This window comes from Octopus sinensis, linkage group LG18 (assembly GCF_006345805.1).
Source record: "Octopus sinensis linkage group LG18, ASM634580v1, whole genome shotgun sequence".
In the NCBI taxonomy this organism is placed as follows: Eukaryota; Metazoa; Mollusca; class Cephalopoda; order Octopoda; family Octopodidae; genus Octopus; species Octopus sinensis.
In genome coordinates, this window is record NC_043014.1 from 25,635,683 (window position 1) to 25,659,470 (window position 23,788).

Consider the following 23,788-nt stretch of genomic DNA (forward strand, 5'->3'; position numbering starts at 1 on the left):
CTCCGTTCAAGCATCTCAACAATCTCACCAAACCTACCTTTCAGTGTGCCAACGTTGAGAGTGTCAACACTGAGGGTGTGGGAGGTATGGGACCATGAGACCCTGGGATGGGGGACAGAAGCATCATGTACCTGAAAAGAAAGCTTGCATTTGGCAGAATTCATAAACAAACAATAACTTTCAACCTGCATACACTACACCATCATTTTTATGCACTATATGATCATTACCTTACATTGGAGATAAACCCCAATTAGGGGTGGGGATGGCGTTAAGCCTTTAGAAGTATTCATGGAAGACAACCATAGAATGACAGAGCATAGCGACTTCCAGAACAGGTGGTGGGGGAGGGAGGGCGGATGTACCGTGAAATAGCAAAATTAGAGAAGAGCATCTTCTGGATTCGTATTCTTTTGGCAAAGTTATTAAAATCAAGTAGCAGAATCCGAGTGCGTGCCCTAGTTTATACAGAGTGGGGTGGTGGAGGAGGGGGAAGTGTGGGCAAAGCAAGTGGTTATCGAAAGAGAGAGAGAGAGACAGAGAATGAGACACAGAGAGAGAGATGGGGGGGGGCAGAATTAGGCTGGTCAAGGATAGAACACGAGGGAGAAAAATATTCTTTGGGGATTTTGGGTAACATAATTTACTGAAATAGCAAATGCTGATAATAGTGAAATAGAATTGAAAAATCTTAGAATTTTCAGTCAGCCAATCTAGGACAAAATTAGAGAAATAAGTGACGATGTGACAAACTTGAATAATAGGTGACGAATAGTAAATGCGCGTGAAGGAACTTAAGTTTGTTTTAACACAACAGCGAGGAAGATGAAACGTTTACATAATTCCCAGTGTGACTTTGCTTTGTAATGTCTATTAACCCTTTTGTTACCAACCCGGCTGAAACCGGCTCTGGCTCTGTAGTACAAATGTCTTGTTTTCATAAGTTTTGAATTTAAATCTTCCACCAAATCTTAGTCAAAATTAATGGTCTCTGACACTAGCTTAATGATAACTAAGTTATTTTACTAAATTCTTTGTTATATCTAAAATAATTGAGAAAAACACAGCGCATCTCAAAATAAATACAGTAACAAAAGGGTTAATAAAGCTCAAGGTCAGTCTTTGAAATCTATTGGCTTGCTTTTCTCATGGTCAACTTTATGTTAGTTTCTCCAGGGTAGGTAGTTTGCAAGACTTATTTGTCTATGCTCCAAACCAGAAAATAAAGAATGCTGTTTACCCAGAAGCTCTTACATAATTTCCCTCAATATATGTGGTAGAATTTATTTACAAAATTTACCACTTTTATGAAAAAAAGTGTTAATTTTGTATTTTTATTTATTATTATTATTATTATTATTATTATTATTATTATTATGAATTCAGAATTGATTTCTCAATTAAAGAATAAATTGTATCCCAATTGAAGAATACATTGAATTTAGAATAACAAATTTCTATACAACATATTTTGCATTTTTCTTCCAATATGTAAGGAAAAATTTAATTCCCTGGCAACACCGGGTATATCTGTTAGTGTATGTGTGTGTGTGTGTGTGTGTATCATCATCATCATCATCATCGTTTAACGTCCATTCTCCATGCTAGCATGGGTTGGACGGTTCGACCGGGGATCTGGGAAGCCAGAAGGCTGCACCAGGCTCCAGTCTTATCTGGCAGTGTTTCTACAGCTGGATGCCCTTCCTAACGCCAACCACTCCGTGAGTGTAGTGGGTGCTTTTTATGTGCCACCTGCACAGGTGCCAGGCGAGGCTGGCAACGGCCATGGTCGGATTGGTGTATTTTATGTGCCACCGGCACGGAAGCCAGACGAGGCGGTGCTGGCATCGGCCACGAGTCGGATGGTGTTTTTTACGTACCACCAGACCAGGGATCCTGGCTGGTTCAATTCGATTTCGATTTCGCTTGCCCCAACATGTCTTCGCAAGCAAGGGGGTTGGCATGGGTGCCTGTCGTACGGTCAGATTGGTGTATTTTACGTGCCACCGGCACGGAAGCCAGTGGAGGCGGCGCTGGCATCGGCCACGAGTCGGATAGTGCTTTTTACGTACCACCAGACCAGGGATCCTGGCTGGTTCAATTCGATATATATATATATATATATATATATATATATATATATATATATATATATGTGTGTGTGTGTGTCTGTATGGGTTAGAGGTTAAGAAGCCATCTAAGGGATATTAAGTATCCAATATACTACTGGATGTGTACCTACGTATTTATAACCAAGTGCTTACTATTGCATGGCAATATCACAATTGAATACTAGGTATGGATGGAGGTAATTTAGAAATTTACACAGGATTTATAAGACAAATAAGAAAATGAAGAGGATAAACAATCAATAAACATCAGCCAGTAAACATTCAGTTATATCTATTTATTTATTGATTACAAACAAATGTGTAAGTGATTCAAGTAAACAAATGAAAAAAAAACAATAAATACGTAAACAGATATGTCTATGGAAATAAATGAATAATAGCTGAGTGTACAAATACTGAACTCTTACAGCTGTTTCTACCATGAGGCAGCCAAATCTTCCAAGTTATCCTCATCACATCAGTGATATAGAGGTATGAACAAACATTGGACAGAGATTGGACAATGGTTGAGCCCCAAGGTTTCTTCAGAGAATCCAAATGTTAGGAAACTAACATGTGGGAAAGTAAGTTAAAATAATAGAGTAAGGTAAAATAAAATAAAATTAAAATAATGCAATAGAAATAGTGAGGAATGGTAAGAACTTCATTATAATCCATGGTATTCTATCTTATGGTAAATAAATAAATAAGTCTCAGGAGAAATTTCTGCAAGTTGTGGTTTACATCGTGTTTCCATTATACTGGGGGAAATAGTGAGGGTAGTATGTTGAGTGGAAAGTTTAATGGTATGTTTATTTGCCCTATATATATATATATATATATATATATATATATATATATAACAAAGTTGAGTTGTGGGGTATTGCACGAGTGGAATTATATACGAAAGAAGGTTTGAAAATGCAATTTAAAAGATGTTTATTTACTTAACCGGTTTCACTCTTTGGAAAAAGATTGTCAAAAGTAACTACTTTTGACAATCTTTTTCCAAAGAGTGAAACCGGTTAAGTAAATAAACATCTTTTAAATTGCATTTTCAAACCTTCTTTCGTATATATATATATATATATATATATATATATAGAGAGAGAGAGAGAGAGGGGGGTGAATATGTGTGTATGTATATATATATATATATATATAAATATGAGTGGTTTGTTGTGAAGGTTGGGTTTAAGACAGGGTTGTGTAATGTCTCCATGACTATTTAATTTATATATGGATGGTGTGGTGAGAGGGGTAAATGCTTGAACCTTTGCTAGGGGAGCCCAAATAGTGAGAGAAAATGGAGAGAAATGGCAGATGAGTCAGTTGTTGTTTGCTGATGATACAGCACTGGTGGCAGAATCAGAAGAGCAACTGAGGAGACTGGTAGCAGAGTTTGAAAGAGTGTATGAAAGGTGAAAACTGAAAGTGAATATAGTTAAGAGTGAGGTGATGAGATGTTCAAGAGATGGAATGGCTGGTAGGATAAATGTGAGTATATAAATGGTGAGATGTTAGAAGAGGTGAGCGTTTTTAAGTGGAGGGGGTTGACTGAGGAAGTAGGATATAAGAGAGAGGGAGGGGAGTGAGATATTTGGAGCAGTGAAAGGTATGCTGAGAGATAAAAGGTGGATTATGGGGGTGTGATTATGCCAACAATGTTATATGGTACAGAGACATGGGAGCTGAGAGAGGCGGAAAGGAGGCAACTAGATGTGTTTGAGATGAGATGTTTGAGGGCTATGGTTGGTGTGACACAGACGGACAGGATGACGAATGAGGTGGTGCAAAGATGAACAGGAATGAGAGAAACACTAACAATCAAAACAGATAGATGAATGTCGAGGTGGTTTAGTCACATGGAGAGGATGGATGAGGAGCGGATGGTAAGGAAGTGATAAAGGCAGAAGTTGTAGGCAGCAGAACCAGAGGCAGATCTTTTTTTGTGTGGATTGATGGAATGAGGAAAGCTTTGGTGGTTAGAGGTGTTAGATAGGAAAGCTTGGAGAGTGTTTATGGACAGATGACTGAATTTGACGTTGTTCAAAGGGGTACAGAACCAGCATGATGCGGTGGGGGTAAACCAACATATGCTGTCAGGCCGCACTGCTGATACTGGGGGTTGCGTTTTATGCCTTGACTCAAGCATAGTATGGGGCTTGCCTCTTGGAGCTGGAAAATGAATGGAATGCCTGATGTGTGTCTCATTGTTGCTAACCGCTCCTAAAAAAATAGGGAATAGGCCTGGGTATATAAAAATATATATATATATACATACCTATATATGTGTGTGTAAACACACACACACACACACATATATATATATATATATATATACACACATACATATCTAATATATATATATATATATATATATATATACATACATACATACATACATACATACACACATACACACACACACAATGTTGGCACACTGAAAGGTAAGTCTGGTGAGATTGTTGAAATGCTTGAACGGAGATGTGTAGATTTGTGCTGCATCCAAGAACTAAGGTGGAGTGGAAGTTCTGCCAGGTCCCTCACAGGCAAAGAACATAGGTATAAGATTTTCTGGGTAGGGAACACTGATGGGGTGGGGGTTTGAGTATACTCCTTGCAGAGAAATAGGCTGATAAGATAATTGAGGTAGTCAGAGTCTTTGATAGAAAACTTATGATTAGACTAGTGCTGCAACATGAATTAGTAACCATTATCTTGGCCTATGCCCCTCAACCAGGGCTACCTGATGAACAGAAAGACCGATTTTATGACACCTTCTTGTAGACTACCTTGTTGATAAATGACAGGGACCTTCTCTTTGTGGCTGGCGACTTCAACAGGTATGTTGGACAATGTCCAGGGTGCTTCCATGGTGTACATGGTGGCAACGGATTTGGTTCCCACAATGGGGAGGGAACAAGGCTGCTGGAGTTCTGTGATGCAAATGATCTTATGATCTGTAATACTAACTTCAAGAATCCTGCCAGTCACCTGTTCACCTACCAGTTTGTTGGGCACACTAGTCAAATTGACAACATTCTTGCCAGGAAACAGGAAAGATAGCTACTTATAAATGCCAAAACTTTCCCAGGTGAAGAATGCATGCCACAACATAGGTTAGTAGTTAGTGACTTCAAGATCAGGACTAAATGGCTGTCCAGAAGACAATCAGCATGGAAAAGAAAGGTCTGGAAGCTTAAGGGTCCTCTGAATGGATAGAGATTTAGAGATGTAATTATTTGAAGCTTTTGACAAAAGAGGATATAACATCACATAATGTGGAGGACAACTGGAAGTTCATACGGGACAACCTATTGAGGACTACTGACCAAATCTGTGGCTGGTGCATAGTTCCCTCTCGACTTGAGGTAATATGGTGGTGGAACAACGTAACTGATAGGGCCATTAGAGAAAAAGAAACATGTATGGAAGGACTGGAAGTGTGGTGGTAGTAGGGAACTGTATCAGATCGCCAGAAGGAAAGCTAGGAGACCAGTTTACTTAGTCAGAGGGGGAATCAGGTGAGAAAAAATTTGCCAATGTTCTACTTCGTGAGGCTCAGAGACTTGAAGTGTTTCATATTGCAAGACGGTGTGTGAGAGAGAATTGTGATGTCATAGGAGAGAAATGTGTCTGCATGGATGATGGCTCGCTTGCATTTAATGCTGCTGCAAAGAGGAGAGACTTGAAGATGCCGCTGTGAAAGGTTGCTAAATGAAGAGAATGAATGGGAGAAAGAGAGTTTGCCAAATGTTGACCCAACAGAGGGACTAGCTATTCAAATTGACAGTACCTTGGTAGATATAGCAATTAAGGGTATGGAGACAGGGAAAGCCCCCAGCCCATCAGGAATCACTGCTGAGATGCTTAAAATATTTGGCAGTGTCAGTTATAGCCTAGTCACCCGTATAGTTAATCAGGTGATACATGATGTAGCAGCACCATAGTCAAATTCTTTTATCACAAACTGATTGCAATATTTCTTAAAAATTGCAGAGCATTTTCAGATTGATAATTCTCAACTAGCTTCTTTAGTCACGTATCAATCATCTGTGTGCAATCTTCGTCTAGCTTAAGACTTCTTCAGTCTTAAGGGCATTGCAAAGTTTCCACAAATTTGGATGTGTGGATGTTACTGATGACTGCAAAGCATTGTGGAACCCTTCTACCAAATTATTTGCTCTTGGCAAGTTATTTAAAATGTGGTTGCATATATTCCAGAGTTGGTTACAAAACTGGGATTTCTCTACACTGATGAAGACCACATCCCCTTACAGTCCCAATGTATGAATTCTCAAAGTAAGTGATAAACTCAGAAGGGATGCTTTCATCATCAGACAGATCTTGAAATCCATTGACATCTTCAATTGGTAAAAATGCTAAAACACAAAAACAATTTTAAGCTAAAAACTTTCATCTGTGTTGTATCTCTTACTCTCACCAAATGCACATATCTTCCACCAAATAGACTGTCTGAGATGAAAAACACACCCAACTACTAAATGTGAAAATACAGAAACAAATGAATTATGGAGAGCTTTTTCAAAGTCCATGGGACAGGTCACAGGTTGACAATTTACCCTTAAATCCTGCACAGCAGACAGAACACAATGATATGAGGCTTCTTATTGTCAGGCAGTAAGGCAAATAGCCCGGGCACACATGACCCTCCAATAATGGTATGTAGCATGAAAAGCTGACACCACAAACTAGGAGACACCTTAAAAGCCCCCATCACAGGGGCAATTTTCAGAGCTTTCTGGATCATCAAAGGCTTTTTTTAGGAAAAAATAAAATTCTGTCTGTGTCATCAATGCCAATGTCAAAGACCAAAAACAAGAACCCATTTTCTAAGTTTTAACAGCATCACAAATTTCAAACCCTGAACGACAAGTTGGAAATGCCAGGATTCCTAAAGCATGCTACCTCCAATTATGTATGTTACGTGGAAGTCCCAGAATAGTTTGCAACAATGAATGTGCTTCCTCATCAAGATTTTGTACAGCAGTAGCTATTGCTTCCCGTGAAGATACTGTGCCTGTTCTCATTACTTCATTTTTCATTGAATTAACTGCCTTTCGGACATTAACGTGTGCACTGCTTACTGAGTGATTATGGGAGCCTGTTGAATAAATAACATTCACAACGCCAATATATTTTTATTTTGCTACTATTAACTCCATTCTTTTTGTATATATGATTCTCTTCGTTGCAAAGCTTATGTTTGTTCTTCTCTGATGTTATAAATGTTGCTATGGTTGAGGGTTTCAAAGTTAAATTGAATAGAAAAAAATTAGCAGTACAGTGAAATTCAGTTGCATAAACTTTAATTAGAATTATTTGAGAAGTGTATAACAGGGGCATGTGTAATTAGTTTTCTATAGACTGTTTACTGAAGTTGAATTTATCTTAGTGGAATATACCAGAGTAAATTTTACCTACAGTGAAATTTTCTGAGTGGAATTTAAATAACGACTAATTATTTAAGAAGTGTGTAACAAGGGCATGTGTAATTAGTTTCTATAGACTGTTATTTTCCGAGTGGAATTTACCTTAGTGGAATATACTGCAGTGAAATTTTCTGTAGTGGAATTCATCGGCCATGCATATGACAACTAAATGTAACAGATTAAATAGGAATTGTCTTTAAAACTACAACATGAGATATGCTACTGACCTTCACAATGTTGACCACAATACCAGCAAGGTGAAGCAATGGTGCTGCATTTTTCTCAAACATTTTCACACCTTTGCTGTTGAAAAAAAATTTAAAACAATGCTAATTAATGATGTATAAAGAGCTTAATAGGAGGAGGCAAGAAAGGGATAAAGTGATAAAGAAAATATGTAAAACAGTTGTTGGCTTGTATCTTTTCATACACCCTACCCTAACAAACCAAACTACATCTCTTCTCTTCCTTACATTTCCTCTTTCATGCACTATATGCTTATTTCTCACTCTCCAATCCTGTCCTCACAGCCCTCTTAACATCTCAGCAGATGGGGTACATTTTTTTGTTGAATTTTCTGTCACGGAACAGTACATTGCTGGTGGCACGTAAAAAACACCAACCGATCGTGGCCGTTGCCAGCCTCCTCTGGCCCCTGTGCTGGGGGCATATAAAAAGCATCCACTCCACTCATGGAGTGGTTAGCATTAAGAAGGACATTCAGCTGTAGAAACACTGTCAGATCAGACTGAAGTCTGGTGCAGCCTCCAGGCTTCCCAGACCCCGGTCGAACCATCCAACCAGACGTTAAACAATGATGATGATGATTTCTCTTCTTGATATCAATCCCTATATTTCATAAACATTGTCTCTATGAACTTTAATTTTATTTCATTTTGTTATTTTTTTCTCTATCTTTACAATCTTTATTTTCTAGTTAATCTATTATAATAAATGTGAAATTCTGTCTGTCCATCCATCCGGGGCCCCTGTATCTTGGTCTACATTTGCTTTACATAGCCATATTATAACTTTTTGGAATCAGCTTAATCCTGGGATTGAAATCCTGCCCTTCATTTGGTTCTTGAACATCCAGCATTGAGATCAGGTCTAGGTGAGGATTTGTTGAAAATTCAAATTTTAAAAGAATTCCAAAAATTTGTGAACTTACAAGTTTTTCATTTAAACTAAATTTAAAGTAATACCAAAACTTTGTGAATTAAAAAAAATATTTTCAATTTGGTTCATTTAAAACTAGATCCAAGTTAGAGTGAGTGTTTTCATGTTCATGAGGTTTTGGAGTTCTGTGGATTTGTGAATGGAAGCACTCAGAAGGAAATATTGAAGAACTCAAACTTTCAGCACAAATCAGACTTCTGCCCAAATTAGACATTCGGCCAGATTGTACTTTTTGCCTGACCGAACTTCCAGCTGAATCAAACTTTTGGTGGAGTCAGTTTATTCAAAGATTTGGATGCTGGAAGATTTGCAGCTCAGCTACTAGATCTGGGAAATGGAAGCATTCAGCAAGACAGCAATAAAGACAACACTTTTCCAAATGGCTGCAACATTTTGGTCAAAACTGTAGAAGAGCCGATTACCAAGGTTTACCCAAACATTGGACATAATTTTCAAGATCATGATTAGCTTTGTGAAAGAGCCATACTTGTACCAAGAATGAAACTGTCCAGGTTGTCAATTGGAAACTTATACAATCAATCAATACTGAGGAAAAAAAGTATTTCTCAACTGATATTGTTGTGGACCCCAATGAGGATGTGAATTATCCTACTGAGTTTCTTAACTCTTTGAATCATCCTGGAATGCCTCCTCACAAACTGACATTGAAGAAAGGAATTCCAATCATGCTTTTCAGAAATCTGGATCCTCCAAAACTGTGCAATGGAACAAGACTGATTGTCAAGAAAAAGCATCCACATCTTTTGGAAGCAACAATCCTTACTGGACAAGAAAAAGGAGAAAATGCGTTTATTCCAAAAATTCCGTGTGCTGCCATTTGTTGGCACACAACAGAACTAGTCTGGGAACTTCTTTATACCACATCGTATATTACTTTACTTATACCAATATTGTCTACCAGTAACTATTTAATTATCTTACTAAATTTCCATTCGCTCCTCTAGAAAACTGTTTAATTAATTTCTATTAATTTTATTATTATTATCTCCCATATTTCTTAAGGTTCTTCTTAAATATTGATGTTGCATTTGTAAAATGTTATGTCAATGGATTATTGTTTAACATGGATTCCTTCTCACTCAATGAGCTAGCTTAATGTCAGCATTAATTTAAAGATTGTTTATATTAATACAGACAACTGCATAAAGAAGTGCTGATCACTGAAAGTGGATGGTATCTGCGGAAGAGGGAGACCTAGGAAGACGTGGAATGAAGTGGTAAGGACCAATCTTGGGATGTTGGTCCTCATGAAAGAAATGACAACGGACCAAGATGTCTGGTGATATGAGGTTCTTGAGAAGACCCACCCATGTCAGCGAAACTGAGTTCTAGAAGCGCTGTGTGTCCCACCCACACTTAAGAAAACTTTTCACACACCCAACAGGAACAAGCCAAACTACATCTTTACATCTCTTCTCTTCCTCACATTTCCACATTGCACTATGCTTACCTCCCACTTCCCAATCCTGTCCTCTTGGCCCCGTCTCACTGTATCACTGCTCTCCGTTAGCCCCCAACCCATGTGTTCCACCTACACACTCTGTCTCATTGTATCATTGCCATCTGCTAGCCCCCAACCTGTGTGTTCCACCTACATGTAAGAAGAAGACTTTTCACACACCCTACCCCAACAAACCAATCTACATCTCTTCTCTTCCTCACATATCCTCCTTCATACACTATGCCTACCAATCACTCCCCAATTTTGTCCTCATGACCCTGTTTCTCTGTATCACTGTTATCCAGTAGCTCCACCCCATTCTATATATACCCAGGTTTTCACCACTCACCTCCCTCCACACTCTCTCATCACACTGTTTCTGTCTTCATTCCTGATCTCTCTCTCTCTCTCCAGCCAGGTAAAGTTTATACCTCCTTTACAGCAAGATACCTACTTCTGTCTCTGTTTCACTATAACCTTTCATCATCTGACACAAGATCACCTCCTCCAATGCCCCGTCCCCTCTCGAAAGATTATTTTTTGTCTTGCAAGGTACTTGGTGACCCTGTCAGTGCAGGTGCCACTTGAAAAGTATCCAGCCCTCACTGTGCTTGTGCCACATAAAAAATCACGAAGTTCACTCTGCTGAGTGGTTGGTGTTAGGAAAGGCATCCAGCTGTAAAAATCCTGCCAAAACAGTCACAGAACTCGGGTGCAGGCTTCTGCCTGGCTGGTTCCTATCAAACCATCCCACCCATACAAGCATGGAAAGCAGATGTTAAACGATAATGATGACGATGACATATAGTAAAATAAATTATCTATGCATGTTGTGAAACAATTGTTGTGGTATAAAAATTTCAAAACAAATTTTTCATATTATATTTCTCTCGTTTATCACATTATATACACACACACATATGTATGTATATATGTATGTGTATATATATATATATATTATATATATATATATATATATATTATATATACTAGCAGAGATACCCGGCGTTGCCCGGTTACATTCAATAGAAGAATTAGACTTTTCTGTTATATATATATATATGGATACACACACACACAAATACATGTATATTAATATAAATACATGAAAGTACATGAAGTTTGTTAAAAGAAAGGGGATCATTTATATACCTCCTGGCTGTTGAGATTATAACACCTCGTTGTAAACAATGTTCCTTGTTTTTCCTTGTGGAGCATATACAAAAAGGTTTCTTTTGGTTCCTACTCTTGAGCAGCAAACATACAGTTGCCTATGCGAGAAGCAGGGCTCTTCCAAGAGAAGACCAGCTACAGAGAGGGTTTGACCCTAAGATTTGTTAATAGACATGGCAAAGCTGACATGAAGGGGGAATTGCAGTCTTCTGAATGTAAATGGAATTTCTGCTCCTGATGGAGTAAGAGGAAATCTTGGAATAAAGACGTCATCACCTTTTCCACATCCAGAAAGAATGATTGCCTCGATAACGTGTGACATCATTTTCTTTATCACCAGTTGTGTTCCATTGCAAAGTCTTGGTGGTTCCAGATTGCGGAGTAGCATTACAGGAGTTCCAACTTTAAGTGCTAATATGTGTGGAGGTAGTCGAGGAGGGCTCCAATGAATTGAGAAATTCAGGAGGATAGTTCACAACTTCATTTATATCTGGAATTGTATCAACAAACTTGTAAGTGTGTATAGTGCCAGGAAGAGAATGCATTAGCTGTTGATTAATTTTGTTAACAGCAACGTTTTTTGGAGCTAATATTGCTCTTTCACACAGCCAATTGTGATTTTGGTAGTTTTGTGTGAAGTTGGGAAAGACTTTGTTTTTGAGGTCATCTACAGAATTAACAACAGAGGAAAATGACCACACTTCCATTTGTCCTGCAGCATCAAGAGGCATCTTGCCTTCACCAAGTGTCAAAATGTCCTGTGCAAACTTTGTGGACATTTTGTTGCCGTGTAGCTGAGCTCTCATGTTAGTGGTGAGACTAAAGATTGTAACATGATGCCACAGGGTAGAGGACTTTAGGCATGCTTGAACTTCATCAGCTCTAGTGCCTTTCGGAATGACAGGAAGTGTTTACCTGAAATCACCTGACAACAGAAGTGTTACACCTCCCATTGGAGCCTGACAGTCTCGGATGTCTTTCAGGGCTCTATCTAATGCTTCCAAAGCTCCCTTGTGAGCCATAGTGCACTCATCCCAGACAATTACATAACACATTTTAAGTACTTGTCTCTGATCTGAGATTTTGTTGATGTTGCATGAAGGCATTTCGGATGCTGCTAAATTGAGAGGGAGTTTAAAAGTTGAGTGTGCTGTCCTGCCACCAGGTAACAAAGTAGCTGCAATGCCAGAGGAGGCTACAGCTACTGCAATGTCCTGATGCTACCTAACTTCTGCAAGGAGAAGCTTTGTAATAAATGTTTTTCCTGTCCCTCCAGGAGCATCGAGGAAGAAGATTCGTCCCTCGCGTTGGCGTACACTGTTAAGAATAGTTCTATAGGCCTGCAGCTGGTCCGGAAGTAATTTAGGCTCATTTTCAACAATGTACTTTGAAAGCGCTTGAGTGTCGTAGGTTGTTTCACGAATGACAGCAAGTGGGAAGGCTATTTGACTCTGACCTGAATGCTTGTGGCAGCCCATACGTCGACAATTCATTTCCACCCAGTTTAGCAATTCTGTCTTCAACGTCAATGAATGTTTTGTTATAGATTTCATTGCTGATACCCTCCATGTCAGGATAGAGCAGTTGAGCTTGGCGCTGAAGGGGACAATGTTTTTGAGATTCCGGTTCGAATGTAAGGCAGGTTTGAAAGTGTTCCCAACAGTTATTAGTTGTAGTGGTAGAGTGTTTATGCCAAATATGTACATATGCATGTGTATATATGTATGTATGCCTGTATATATGTATATAATCCACTGAGAAGGCTTTTGTTGGTCTGAAGCTACGGCAGAAGACACATGCCAAGTCACCACACAGTGGGACTGAACCCAGGACCATGTGTTTGGAACGTAGTTTGTTACCACACAGCCACACCTGCCCCTATGTATGTATGTGTGTGTGTGTGCGTATGGGTAGATATATTATGCATGTATATATGTATATATATATGTGTACATATTACATGTACATCTATATATATACATCTACACATAAAATACAAAGTTATATCTTGATATCGCTAGTGATAACAATACTCAAAATATATAACAGACTGGAATTGTAGGCCCGTCTCTTGCAATTTCGATCAATTGGATCTTGTCCTCCCTCTTGTACAGAAGTGTACGGCTGCAGCGAAATTCATTTTTGGACTTTCTTCTATCGAAGGGATTTTAACAAAAATGCTTCCGTAAAGACGGTGAAAATATTGTCAATTTCCCCAAAGAGGGACACAATTCAATTTTTAAACAATAACCAATAAACAATAACCCCTCCGAAAGGGGGAGGGTTACGGTTTACAATTATTTAACAAATGCAACACAACGTTTCCCTGACGAGGAACCAACAAACGTGATTACAATAGTCAAACAGTAATAATAAGAACAACAAACCTTTTTAATTTAGCCCCATTTATGTGAAACCACTTATTCAAGTTCAAGTCATTGATGCAATTTTATACGAATTGCTAATACACACACACACACACATAATAAGGGTGAAAAATTGAATATTAATTTGATTAATATGAATTGAAAACCAGTGGTGTAGCATATAAGACCATAGTGGATCTTCCTCTAGCAAAAAGGATGACCAGTATTAATGGCTCATCCCTGTTATATAATACTTTCACTTTAATAGTTTCACACTTGCAAAGAGAAAGTAGGAGAAAGTGTGGTGGTAATAGCAGGAGTAAACCACTTGAAATGAGAGAGGCAATTCGTAAAATATTGAGTTTTCTCGAATTTTTGCTTAATTGGGGGTCAAATTGAAAAAACTTTACATGCCATGACCCAATCGAATCTACTTGGAAAAATCATAGGTAAATTCCAATTGAAGAAATTCTATATTGTAGAATTGTATTAAAAAGAAACATGGGAACAGGCAGAGAAATCTGCCTTTTATCATAAGAGATATATATACACACACATACCTTTTTATCTTTTATCTATTGATTCAGTCATTAGACTGCAACCATACTGGGTCACTGCCTTGAAGAATGTATTTTGTTTTAAGCCTAGTACTTATTCTGTCAGTCTCCTTTTTCTGAATCACTAAATTACCAGCATGAGTTATCAAGCAGTGGTTGGGAACAAACGCATGTGTGTGTGTGAGAGAGAGAGAGAGAGAGAGAGAGAGAGAGAGAGAGAGAGAGAGAGGTTGTTTTTCAGTTTCAATCTACCAAATTTACTCACAAAGCTTCTGGCCACCTGGGGTTTTAGTAGAAGTCACTAGCCCAAATTGCCCCACAGTGGGGCTGAGCCTGGAAACATGGTTGGGGAGCAAACTTCTTACCACACAACTATATACCATGTGCAAAAAATGCAAGACTGAACAACAGTGAAATGAAAGCAGTTACTATAGAAAACCTGAATCAATGAAAGGAATAAGTTTAGTATAGTCAGCAGGATGTGAAATGTTAATTCATCAGAAAGATAAGGAACAACTGAATCGAGAATGTGACTACACGTTTTGTTTAGCTGAAGGTTAGCTTTAACTAAACAGACCAACAGTTTTGTGCTTTCTTTTTTTAAGATAACAGAGTATGTTTTGGTTTCTTAACAGGCTGAATGAGCATAGAAACTCCTCCATTGGCTTGTGTTATTAGCTATTAAAAAATGGACACAAAAGTATCTATGCTAATATACATCTGTATTAGGAGGACAAACATGAAACTATACAGGTATTTCTAAAATTTTAGTAAGAACATAGAAAAAGTGAGAAATTGTGACGTTTCTAATATACGATATAAGAGTTTGTGAAATTACATTTAGCACCACCACCATTTGACAACCGGTGTTGGTGTGTTTACATCCCCATACCTTAGTGATTTGGCAAAGGAGATTGATAGAATAAGTACCAGGCTTACAGAAACTTACCCTCGACTGACAGCTGGGTTCAGAAATACTGTTACAATCCGAGGTCTCTGGTGCAGTTGGATGCTAGCATTGCCATATTTCTGTCAATGATAATATTAAAGATATTATTATTTAAAACAAAGTTTATCTGTTGTCCATTCAAGAAAGTATTAAAAGAAGAAAATACACTGAAAACAAAACAAAGCGCCTGCTGTTTACCTCCAAGTTGACCAAACTCCTTTTTTGAGACAGTAAATTTGAAGCTACACTACCCAATGTGTTCTTTCTTTTTTATGATGATAGGCATGTGATTTGGGGGAGATTTGATTGCTATTTTTAATAGGTTAACTGCATAAAAGTGCTAATATGGTCTGTAAATCACATAGGAGCAATAAGGTAAAGTTTGTAAAATATGTAGTAAAGGGTAGGGAATAAACCAAGTCTGGTATATTTCTAACAAATTGTAGACTGGAGATATCTAATCTAGGGTTATAGGTTCTGTGTGCAATAATACACGAAACTTCATGCAAAGATCAAATGTCACCCAAGATTTTATTTTTCTCATATGTGTGCACACACATATAGATACATACACATATATAATAATATTAATCATTATTATTTGGACATGTGCAAGAGCTCTCTCCTTCTATGTAAACTTTGCACAAGCCACCTTCTTTTCAGACACTACACTCTTGCTCTTTCCAATGAATCCACAACTCAAGAACAGCCACAATCAATGAAGGTAGGTCTGGTGAGATTGTTGAACTGCTACAATGAATGTATGTAGATGTGTGCTGTGTGCAAGAGATAAGATGGAAAGGAGGCTTTGTTTGAATTCTCATGACTAAGGAACAAAGATATAAATTCTGGGTGGGTGATAGTGATTGCATGAGAGATGTAGGTAATACTTCTGGTAGAGTAATGGTTAGATAAGGTAATCAAAGTAGTCAGAGTGTGTGAGAGAATCATGAAACTGAGACTAGTTCTCAAAAATACAACAGAAACATTTATCTCTGCAAATACTCTTCAATCAGAATTAGCAGAGGAACAAAAGGATTGATTTTACCAGCCCATTTGTACATTAACTCAATGATGAATAACTGACCATATCTTTGTGGCTGGTGACTTCAGTGGACATGTTGGGCAGGAACCCAATGGATTCCAAGGTATACATGGAGGCATAAAAGCAAAGAGGCATGCTTGAAAGGATCTGAAGAATGGGGGAAAAAGAGAAGTGACAGGTCTATTTAGTAAGGGGAGGAACAGAAAGAAAAGGTTTACCAAAAGGATCAGAGGAATGAGGTGTTCTGTATTGCATTACCGAAAATCATGATGTCATGAGAGAGAAGTATGTACAGATGGATGATGACATACTTTCCTGATTAAAATATTTGGTAGAGTGGGATACAGCCTAGTCACTAGTATAGTTAATCAGGTTGCCCAGAAAAGTACATACCTAATGACTGGCATAGCAGCATTATTGTCAACTACTTACAAAGGTATGGGAAATATATCTTAGAAGTAATTATAGAGGTAGAAAATTTCTGGACTAGAGCATGAAAGTTACAGAAAGGGTTATAGCCCAACTAATTAGGAAAAGAGTTAGCTGAGATGAGATGCAGTTTGGTTTTGTTGCCATGGAGAAGCATTACTAATGCTATATTCTTAGTAAGGCAATTGTAGAAGCATTTAGCCAAAATAAACCATTATACTTGGCATTCGTCAATATGGAGAAAGTCTTTGACAGGGTCTCTTGCTCTCTCTCATCTGGTGATTGTTATAGAAGCTAGCTAGGGAATAGATAAATGGCTGGAGAGCACCATCCAAGCCATATACAGAAGTACTGTCAATACAGTGAAAGTCAATAGTGAGTACAGGGTGATTCAAAAGTATCCATGTATCAACAACAACAGGTATCACCAGATGAGCTATTACGAGTTCACAATGAGTGGGGTAAATGTATTGCAATGTGTATTCAAAACAATAGTAACCATATAGAGCCTATTAAATATGAAAAAAAAAATTGTTCTTATAAACTGATTCTTATAAAAGAATAAATTGTTCCTATGTATGGCAACTTTTGAATCACCCTGTATAGCAACAAATTTAGTGAGCAAGCAAGAGTTCAGCAGGGCTTGGTTCTTAACCCTAAAGGAGTTTAAGACTGGTTGTCCATGCGAGATCCTCCATGTTGATGACCTTATTCTTATAGCTGAATCTATAGTAGAATTAGTGAAATTTCTGATGTGGAAAAAAAGCCTAGAATCAAAGGGCCATAGAGTTAACTTAGCAAAGACCAAAATCCTAGTGAGCAGGGAAGCAGACAAATTACTTATTTCCACTGGAAAATAGCTCTGCTTGATATCTAGAAAATGTGTAGGTAGAAATTCCATATATAATACACACATGACAATCTGTAAATGTGTTGAGAGAAAAACTGGGCATAAGCGGTATCAGATGTAGTGAGCAAGAAAGACTGTGAAGGTATGGTCATGGAACATATATGGATAAGGACAGCTGCATAAGGATTGTTAAATGGGGACAGAACCTGTGGATGAGGGAGACCCAGGAAGACATGGGAGGAAGTAGTGAAAAATGACCTTCAAATGTTGAGTGTTACTGAGATGACAAAGGACTGAGATGATTGGCAATTTACTATGCTAGAGGAGACCCATCCATCTAAGTAAAATTGAGGCCCTAAAAGTAATGTCATTTATGCCTTCATCCCTGCAACACAATGTCCCTGACAAATCTCTCTCACCAACTCATCTTCCCAACATTTCCTATTTCAATCTAAGCTCACTACTCATTCCCCTCTCCTCTATCTCCCACTCCTGCAAACTTATTTGTATAAAATACTAGCATTATGACCCATCGTTGCCGGGTCATAGTGCTAGTGCATGTATATATCATCATCATCATCATTTAACGTCCGCTTTCCATGCTAGCATGGGTTGGACGGTTCAACTGGGGTCTGGGGAGCCCGAAGGCTGCACCAGGCCAGTCGGATCTGGCAGTGTTTCTACAGCTGGATGCCCTTCCTAACGCCAACCACTCTGAGAGTGTAATGGGTGATTTTATGTGCGACCGACCATGCTCGGATGGTGTTTTTTATGTGCCACCGACACAGGTGCCAGACGAGGCTGGCGAATGGCCACGATCGGATGGTGTTTGTTACGTGCCCACAGCACGGAGGCCAGTCGATGCAGTACTGGCTACGGCCACGTTCGGATGGTTTTCTTATGTGCCACCGGCACTGGTACCACAAAGATACAAATTCCATTGATGTTCATCTATTTTGATTTGGTTTGATTTTCACTTGCCTCAACAGGTCTTCACAAGTGTCACAAGAAGGAAGGTATGCACAGGTGGACTGACTACGTCCCAGGTAGGGGCCACGGGTTATGGCCTGACTAGTCTTGCCGGGTCTTCTCATGCACAGCATACTTCCATAGGTCTCGGTCTCTAGTCATTTCCTTGGTGAGACCTAAAGTTCGAAGGTCGTGCTTCACCACCTCATCTCAGGTTCCCTTAACTGCTAGGGTGTAGCACTTTTGCACACAACTATCTTCAGCCATTCTCGTCACATGACCATACCAGCGCAGCCGTCTCTCATGCACACCACAACTGATGCTTCTTAGGTTCAACTTTTCTCTCAAGGTACTTACACTCTGTCGATTATGAACACTGACATTACACATCCATCGGAGCATACTGGCTTCATTTCTTGCGAGCTTACGCATATCCTCAGCAGTCACGACCCATGTTTCACTACCATGTAGCATGGCTGTACGTACACATGCATCATACAGTCTGCCTTTTACTCTGAGCGAGAGGCCTTTTGTCACCAGCAGGGGTAAGAGCTCCCTAAACTTTGCCCAGGCTATTCTTACTCTAGCAGTTACACTTTCAGCACACCCACCCCCACTACTGACTTGGTCTCCTAGGTAGCAGAAGCTATCAACTACTTCTAGTTTGTTTCCTTGGAACGTGGTAGAAGTTGGTCTCTACACATTTCCAGTGTTTATTGCTCCTGAGCATCTGCCACAGACAAAAACTATTTTCCTAGTTAGCCTACATTTGACATTGCTGCACCTATTATGTGTCCATAGCTTACACTTGGTGCACCTTATAGAGTTTCTACCTACACCTTTTTTACAGATCGAGCAGGGCCATCTACCTGAAGGCGTTTGTGATTGGTCCACCTTCCTACTTATTAGGACTTTGGTTTTGGCTAGGTTGATTCTAAGGCCCTTCGATTCTAATCCTTGTTTCCACACCTGAAACTTCTCCTCAGCAATTAGAGCAAGGTGATCAGCATAGAGGAGCTCCCAGGGGCATCCTGTCTTGAATTCCTCCGTTATTGCCTGGAGGACTATGATAAATAGGAGGGGACTGAGGACTGAACCTTGGTGGACCCCTACCTCTACCCGGAATTCTTCACTGTACTCGTTGCCAACCCTCACCTTACTAGCAGCGTCTCTGTACATGGCTCGCACAGCTCTCACTAACCATTCATCTATCCCTAGTTTCCTCATTGACCACCAGATAAGGGATCGGGGGACCCTATCAAAGGATTTCTCCATGTCAACAAAAGCCAGGTACAAGGGCTTATCTTTGGCTAGGTATTTCTCCTGCAGCTGTCTTACCAGGAATATAGCATCAGTAGTACTTTTCCCTGGCACGAACCCAAACTGCATCTCATCTAAGCTAACTCTCTCTCTCTAATTAATTGGGCTATAACCCTCTCTGTAACCTTCATTACCCGATCCAGCAGCTATTTGTATCCCTGTAGTTATTTGTATCTAGGGCGTCACCTTTACCTTTGTAGCAGTTGACTATTATGCTGCTTCACCAGTCATTGGGTATGACTCCTTCGTGTATCACCTGGTTAACTATATGGGTGACTATGCTATAGCCGACACTACCAGATATTTTGAGCATCTCTGCAGTAATTCCTGATGGGCCTGGGGCTTTCCCTGTTTTCATGCTTCTAATTGCCTTAACTACTAAGGAACTGTTAACTCGGATTGCTGGTCCCTCTGTTGGGTCGACATTCGGCAGACTCTCTTTATCCCATTCATTTTCCTCATTCAGCAACCTTTCATAGTGGCGTCTCCAAGCCTCTCTCTTTGCATCCTCATTTAGCGCAAGTGAACCATCATCCTTGCGAACACATTTCTCTCCTACCACGTCACGATTCTCTCTCACACACTGTCTTGCAACACGAAATACCTCAAGACTTTCATCCTCACGGCGCAGGACATTGGCAATTTTTTTCCTATCTGCTCCCCCTCTGGCTAGATAGACCTGTCTCCTAGCTTCCCTTCTGGCAGTCTGATACACTTCCCTGCTACCACCATTCTTCCAGGCCTTCCAAGCCTGTTTCTTTTGTCTAATAGCCCTGTCAACAATATTGTTCCACCACCACGTTATTTTGGGTCTTAAGGGGACTTTGCACCAGCCACAGATCTGGTCAGTGGCTTTCAGCAGGTTGTCCCTCAGAAGCGTCCAGTTGTCTTCTACCCCATGCGTAGCTATAGGGTAGAAGACATATATATGTGTATAAAGATGTGTACATCTATATATATATACATCTACACATAAAATACAAAGTTATATCTTGATATCGCTAGTGATAACAATACTCAAAATATATAACAGACTGGAATTGTAGGCCCATCTCTTGCAATTTCGATCAATTGTATCTTGTCCTCCCTATTGTATAGAAGTGTGGCTACAATCCAGCCTACCTCTACTTCTGAGGACGTCCTGTGTCCCAGATATAAAGGTAAAAATAAAATATTTCCACTTTGCAAGGTTTGAGTCGAGTACTCCCTTGCACACTCCGTTGACTCGAACTTTGCTTCTATTGTGGCTAATTTACCGCCTCTCTCTCTCTTAACTCTTACTTTTTTACTTGTTTCAGTCATTTGACTGCGGCCATGCTGGAGCACCACCTTTAATCGAGCAACTCGACCCCGGGACTTCTTCTATCGGTCTCTTTTGCCATACCGCTAAGTAACGGGGACATAAACACACCAGCATCGGTTGTCAAGCAATGCTAGGGGACAAACACAGACACACAAACACACACACGCATATATATATATATATATATATACATACATATACGACAGGCTTCCTTCAGTTTCCGTCTACCAAATCCACTCATAAGGCATTGGTCGGCCCAGGGCTATAGCAGAAGACACTTGCCCAAGATGCCACGCAGTGGGACTGAACCCGGAACCATGTGGTTGGTAAGCAAGCTACTTACCACACAGCCACTCCTGCGCCTAATTGTTTATCTTTACCCTAAATTTTAAGGTTAAAACTATATACTCAAGATAATACCGATGTCAGATACAGTGAAGTAAAGATTGTAGTTGTTTAAAACAGAAATGATTTGTTTAGTAATCAGTCTCTCTCACTCTGTAAATATTCTTTTATTCTTTTACATGTTCCAGTCATTTGACTGCGGCCATACTGGAGCACCACCGTAAAGGGTTTTAGTTGAAGAAATCAACTCCAGGATTTATTCCATCAGTCCCTTTTGTAGAATCACTAAGTTATGGCGACATAAACACTCCACCATCGGTTGTCAAGGGATGGTGTGGGGAGACAAACACAGACAAATATATATATATGTGTGTGTCTGTATATATATATATTAGAAGGTTTGGAGATGATGTACAGGTATTTTATATTAGAAGAAATGAGGTACTCAGAAATTCAGATGGTTTTATATTTACAGATATTTATTTGTATATTACATGTTTTTATACATCATATAACTTATATCATATATCATATATTAGCGCTTCCTCCCATTCTAGTGGGGTTTTCAAATCGAACTAAGTTCCTGTGAAAATGTTTTGACCATTTTATAGTGTTATTGAGTGTGTAGTGGTGGGGAGGGATATAAGATAGTACAAGAGGGTGATGAATGGGGAGAAAGTGAGAGAGAGAGAGAGAGAGAGATCATGTGTCTGTGCATGTGTGTGTGTGTGTGTGTGCCTGTTTTTGTATTTGGAAGAAGTGCTAAAGAAAAAGAGGGGAAGGGAGAAAGGGGAGAGAGGGAAGAAGAAAAAATTGTTTTGCTGGTTTCTTTTGTAGTTGGTTAGGATGTTTACTCCAAGGGGGTCTAAGATCTTGGGGAAAAGAATTTAAGTTTTGACCATTTTATAGTGTTGAGTGTGTAGTGGCGGGGAGGGATATAAGATAGTACAAGAGGGTGATGAATGGGGAGAAAGTAAGAGAGAGCATGTGTGTGTGTGTGTGTGTGTGTGTGTGTGCACAGGCATGTGTTTTGTATCTTAAGGGAGTGTTAGAAAAGAAGGAAAGGAAGAAAGGGGAGGGAAAGTAGACCATAAATTATACTTCCTTTTTATCATTGTCTTGTGAGAGTGTGTATGTGTGTGTGCTTAAGGAGGAATGGTCAAGTTGTTAAGAGTAATCAGTGCCACTTTTGTTTTTATGTTTTTGCAACTGTAAATGGTTATTGGTTTTTAGAAATTGGCCATTTCAAAGAAGAATTGTCTGGAATTCTTTTTATTATTGTTTTGTGAAGGTGTGAGTGTGTATGTGGGTGCTTGTGAGTCTGGAAGGGGTGTCATTGGGAAGGGAAGAAAGTAGAAAAAGAGGAAGAAGAAATAATTGTGTTGATATTTATACCATTATATATATATACACTAAATGCTACAATATGTTAAATTATAAATTAAAGATTTGTCCTTCAATGTATGATGAGCAAAATTTCATAAGGTCCATACTTGAAAAAGAGACTTTCTGGTGTTGAAGTTACAGATGACAGAATACAAACTGACAACCACTGAGTCTGTTGTCTGATCTTCAATTGATTTAGTCTAATATCTCACTGATTGACAGCTAAATAAATATTAAGTTTTATCATACAGGAGCGACTGGTTCCACAAATTAAAGTAAAATGGTTTCATTCAAATATCAGAATATCCTTTGTTCAATGTTGTATTTTCAAAAACCAAAACAGGTGTAGAACTGTGTGTGTGTGTTTAATACAGTTTATAATTATATTATCATTATAATAATAGAGATAATATTAGACCCAATAACAATACTTATATATCGAATCACAGATGAACTGATGAACTAAGACCCAACATATAATACTAACACATCAAATGAAGATAATACTACTACTAATAATGGAATAACTCGGTCCACATCAAACAATAATTGCAAAATTAATTATACTAATCATAACACCAATATAACTAGCAATAATGAGGATGTAGATGATAGATCTAACATCAGTACTAGCGGTAGAAGAAAAAACTTGAATAGCACTAATAGAGATAATAACAATAATAGTAGTGAAAATGTAGGCAGAGTCTCTATCTACCATAGTAGAAGCCTTGATAGCAACCATACCGAAATTATCCATCTATGGGTAAATAACGGACAGCCTGAAAATTGTTATTTCGGATGCAATTGTGTGGATGCAGCAGCTTGTCCCTTACGTGGAAATTGCCTGGCAAAAAACATAGTTTACTCCTGTGAAGTAATTACTGAATT

At 39.0% G+C, this 23,788-nt stretch overlaps 1 protein-coding gene across 1 annotated transcript in view; it reads right to left on the reverse strand.

Moving 5' to 3' along the window:
• LOC115221812 (acylglycerol kinase, mitochondrial) overlaps window positions 1-15,406 on the reverse strand; it is a 118,908-nt gene extending 103,502 nt beyond the window's left edge. The window contains exons 1-2 of the mRNA XM_029792045.2: window positions 15,254-15,406; window positions 7,795-7,870 (exon numbers count right to left, since the gene is read on the reverse strand). Coding sequence (XP_029647905.1) covers window positions 7,795-7,857 — 63 coding nt within the window. The 5' untranslated portion in view covers window positions 7,858-7,870; window positions 15,254-15,406. The remainder of the gene's footprint in view (window positions 1-7,794; window positions 7,871-15,253) is intronic.
• Between the last annotated feature and the right edge of the window lie 8,382 nt (window positions 15,407-23,788).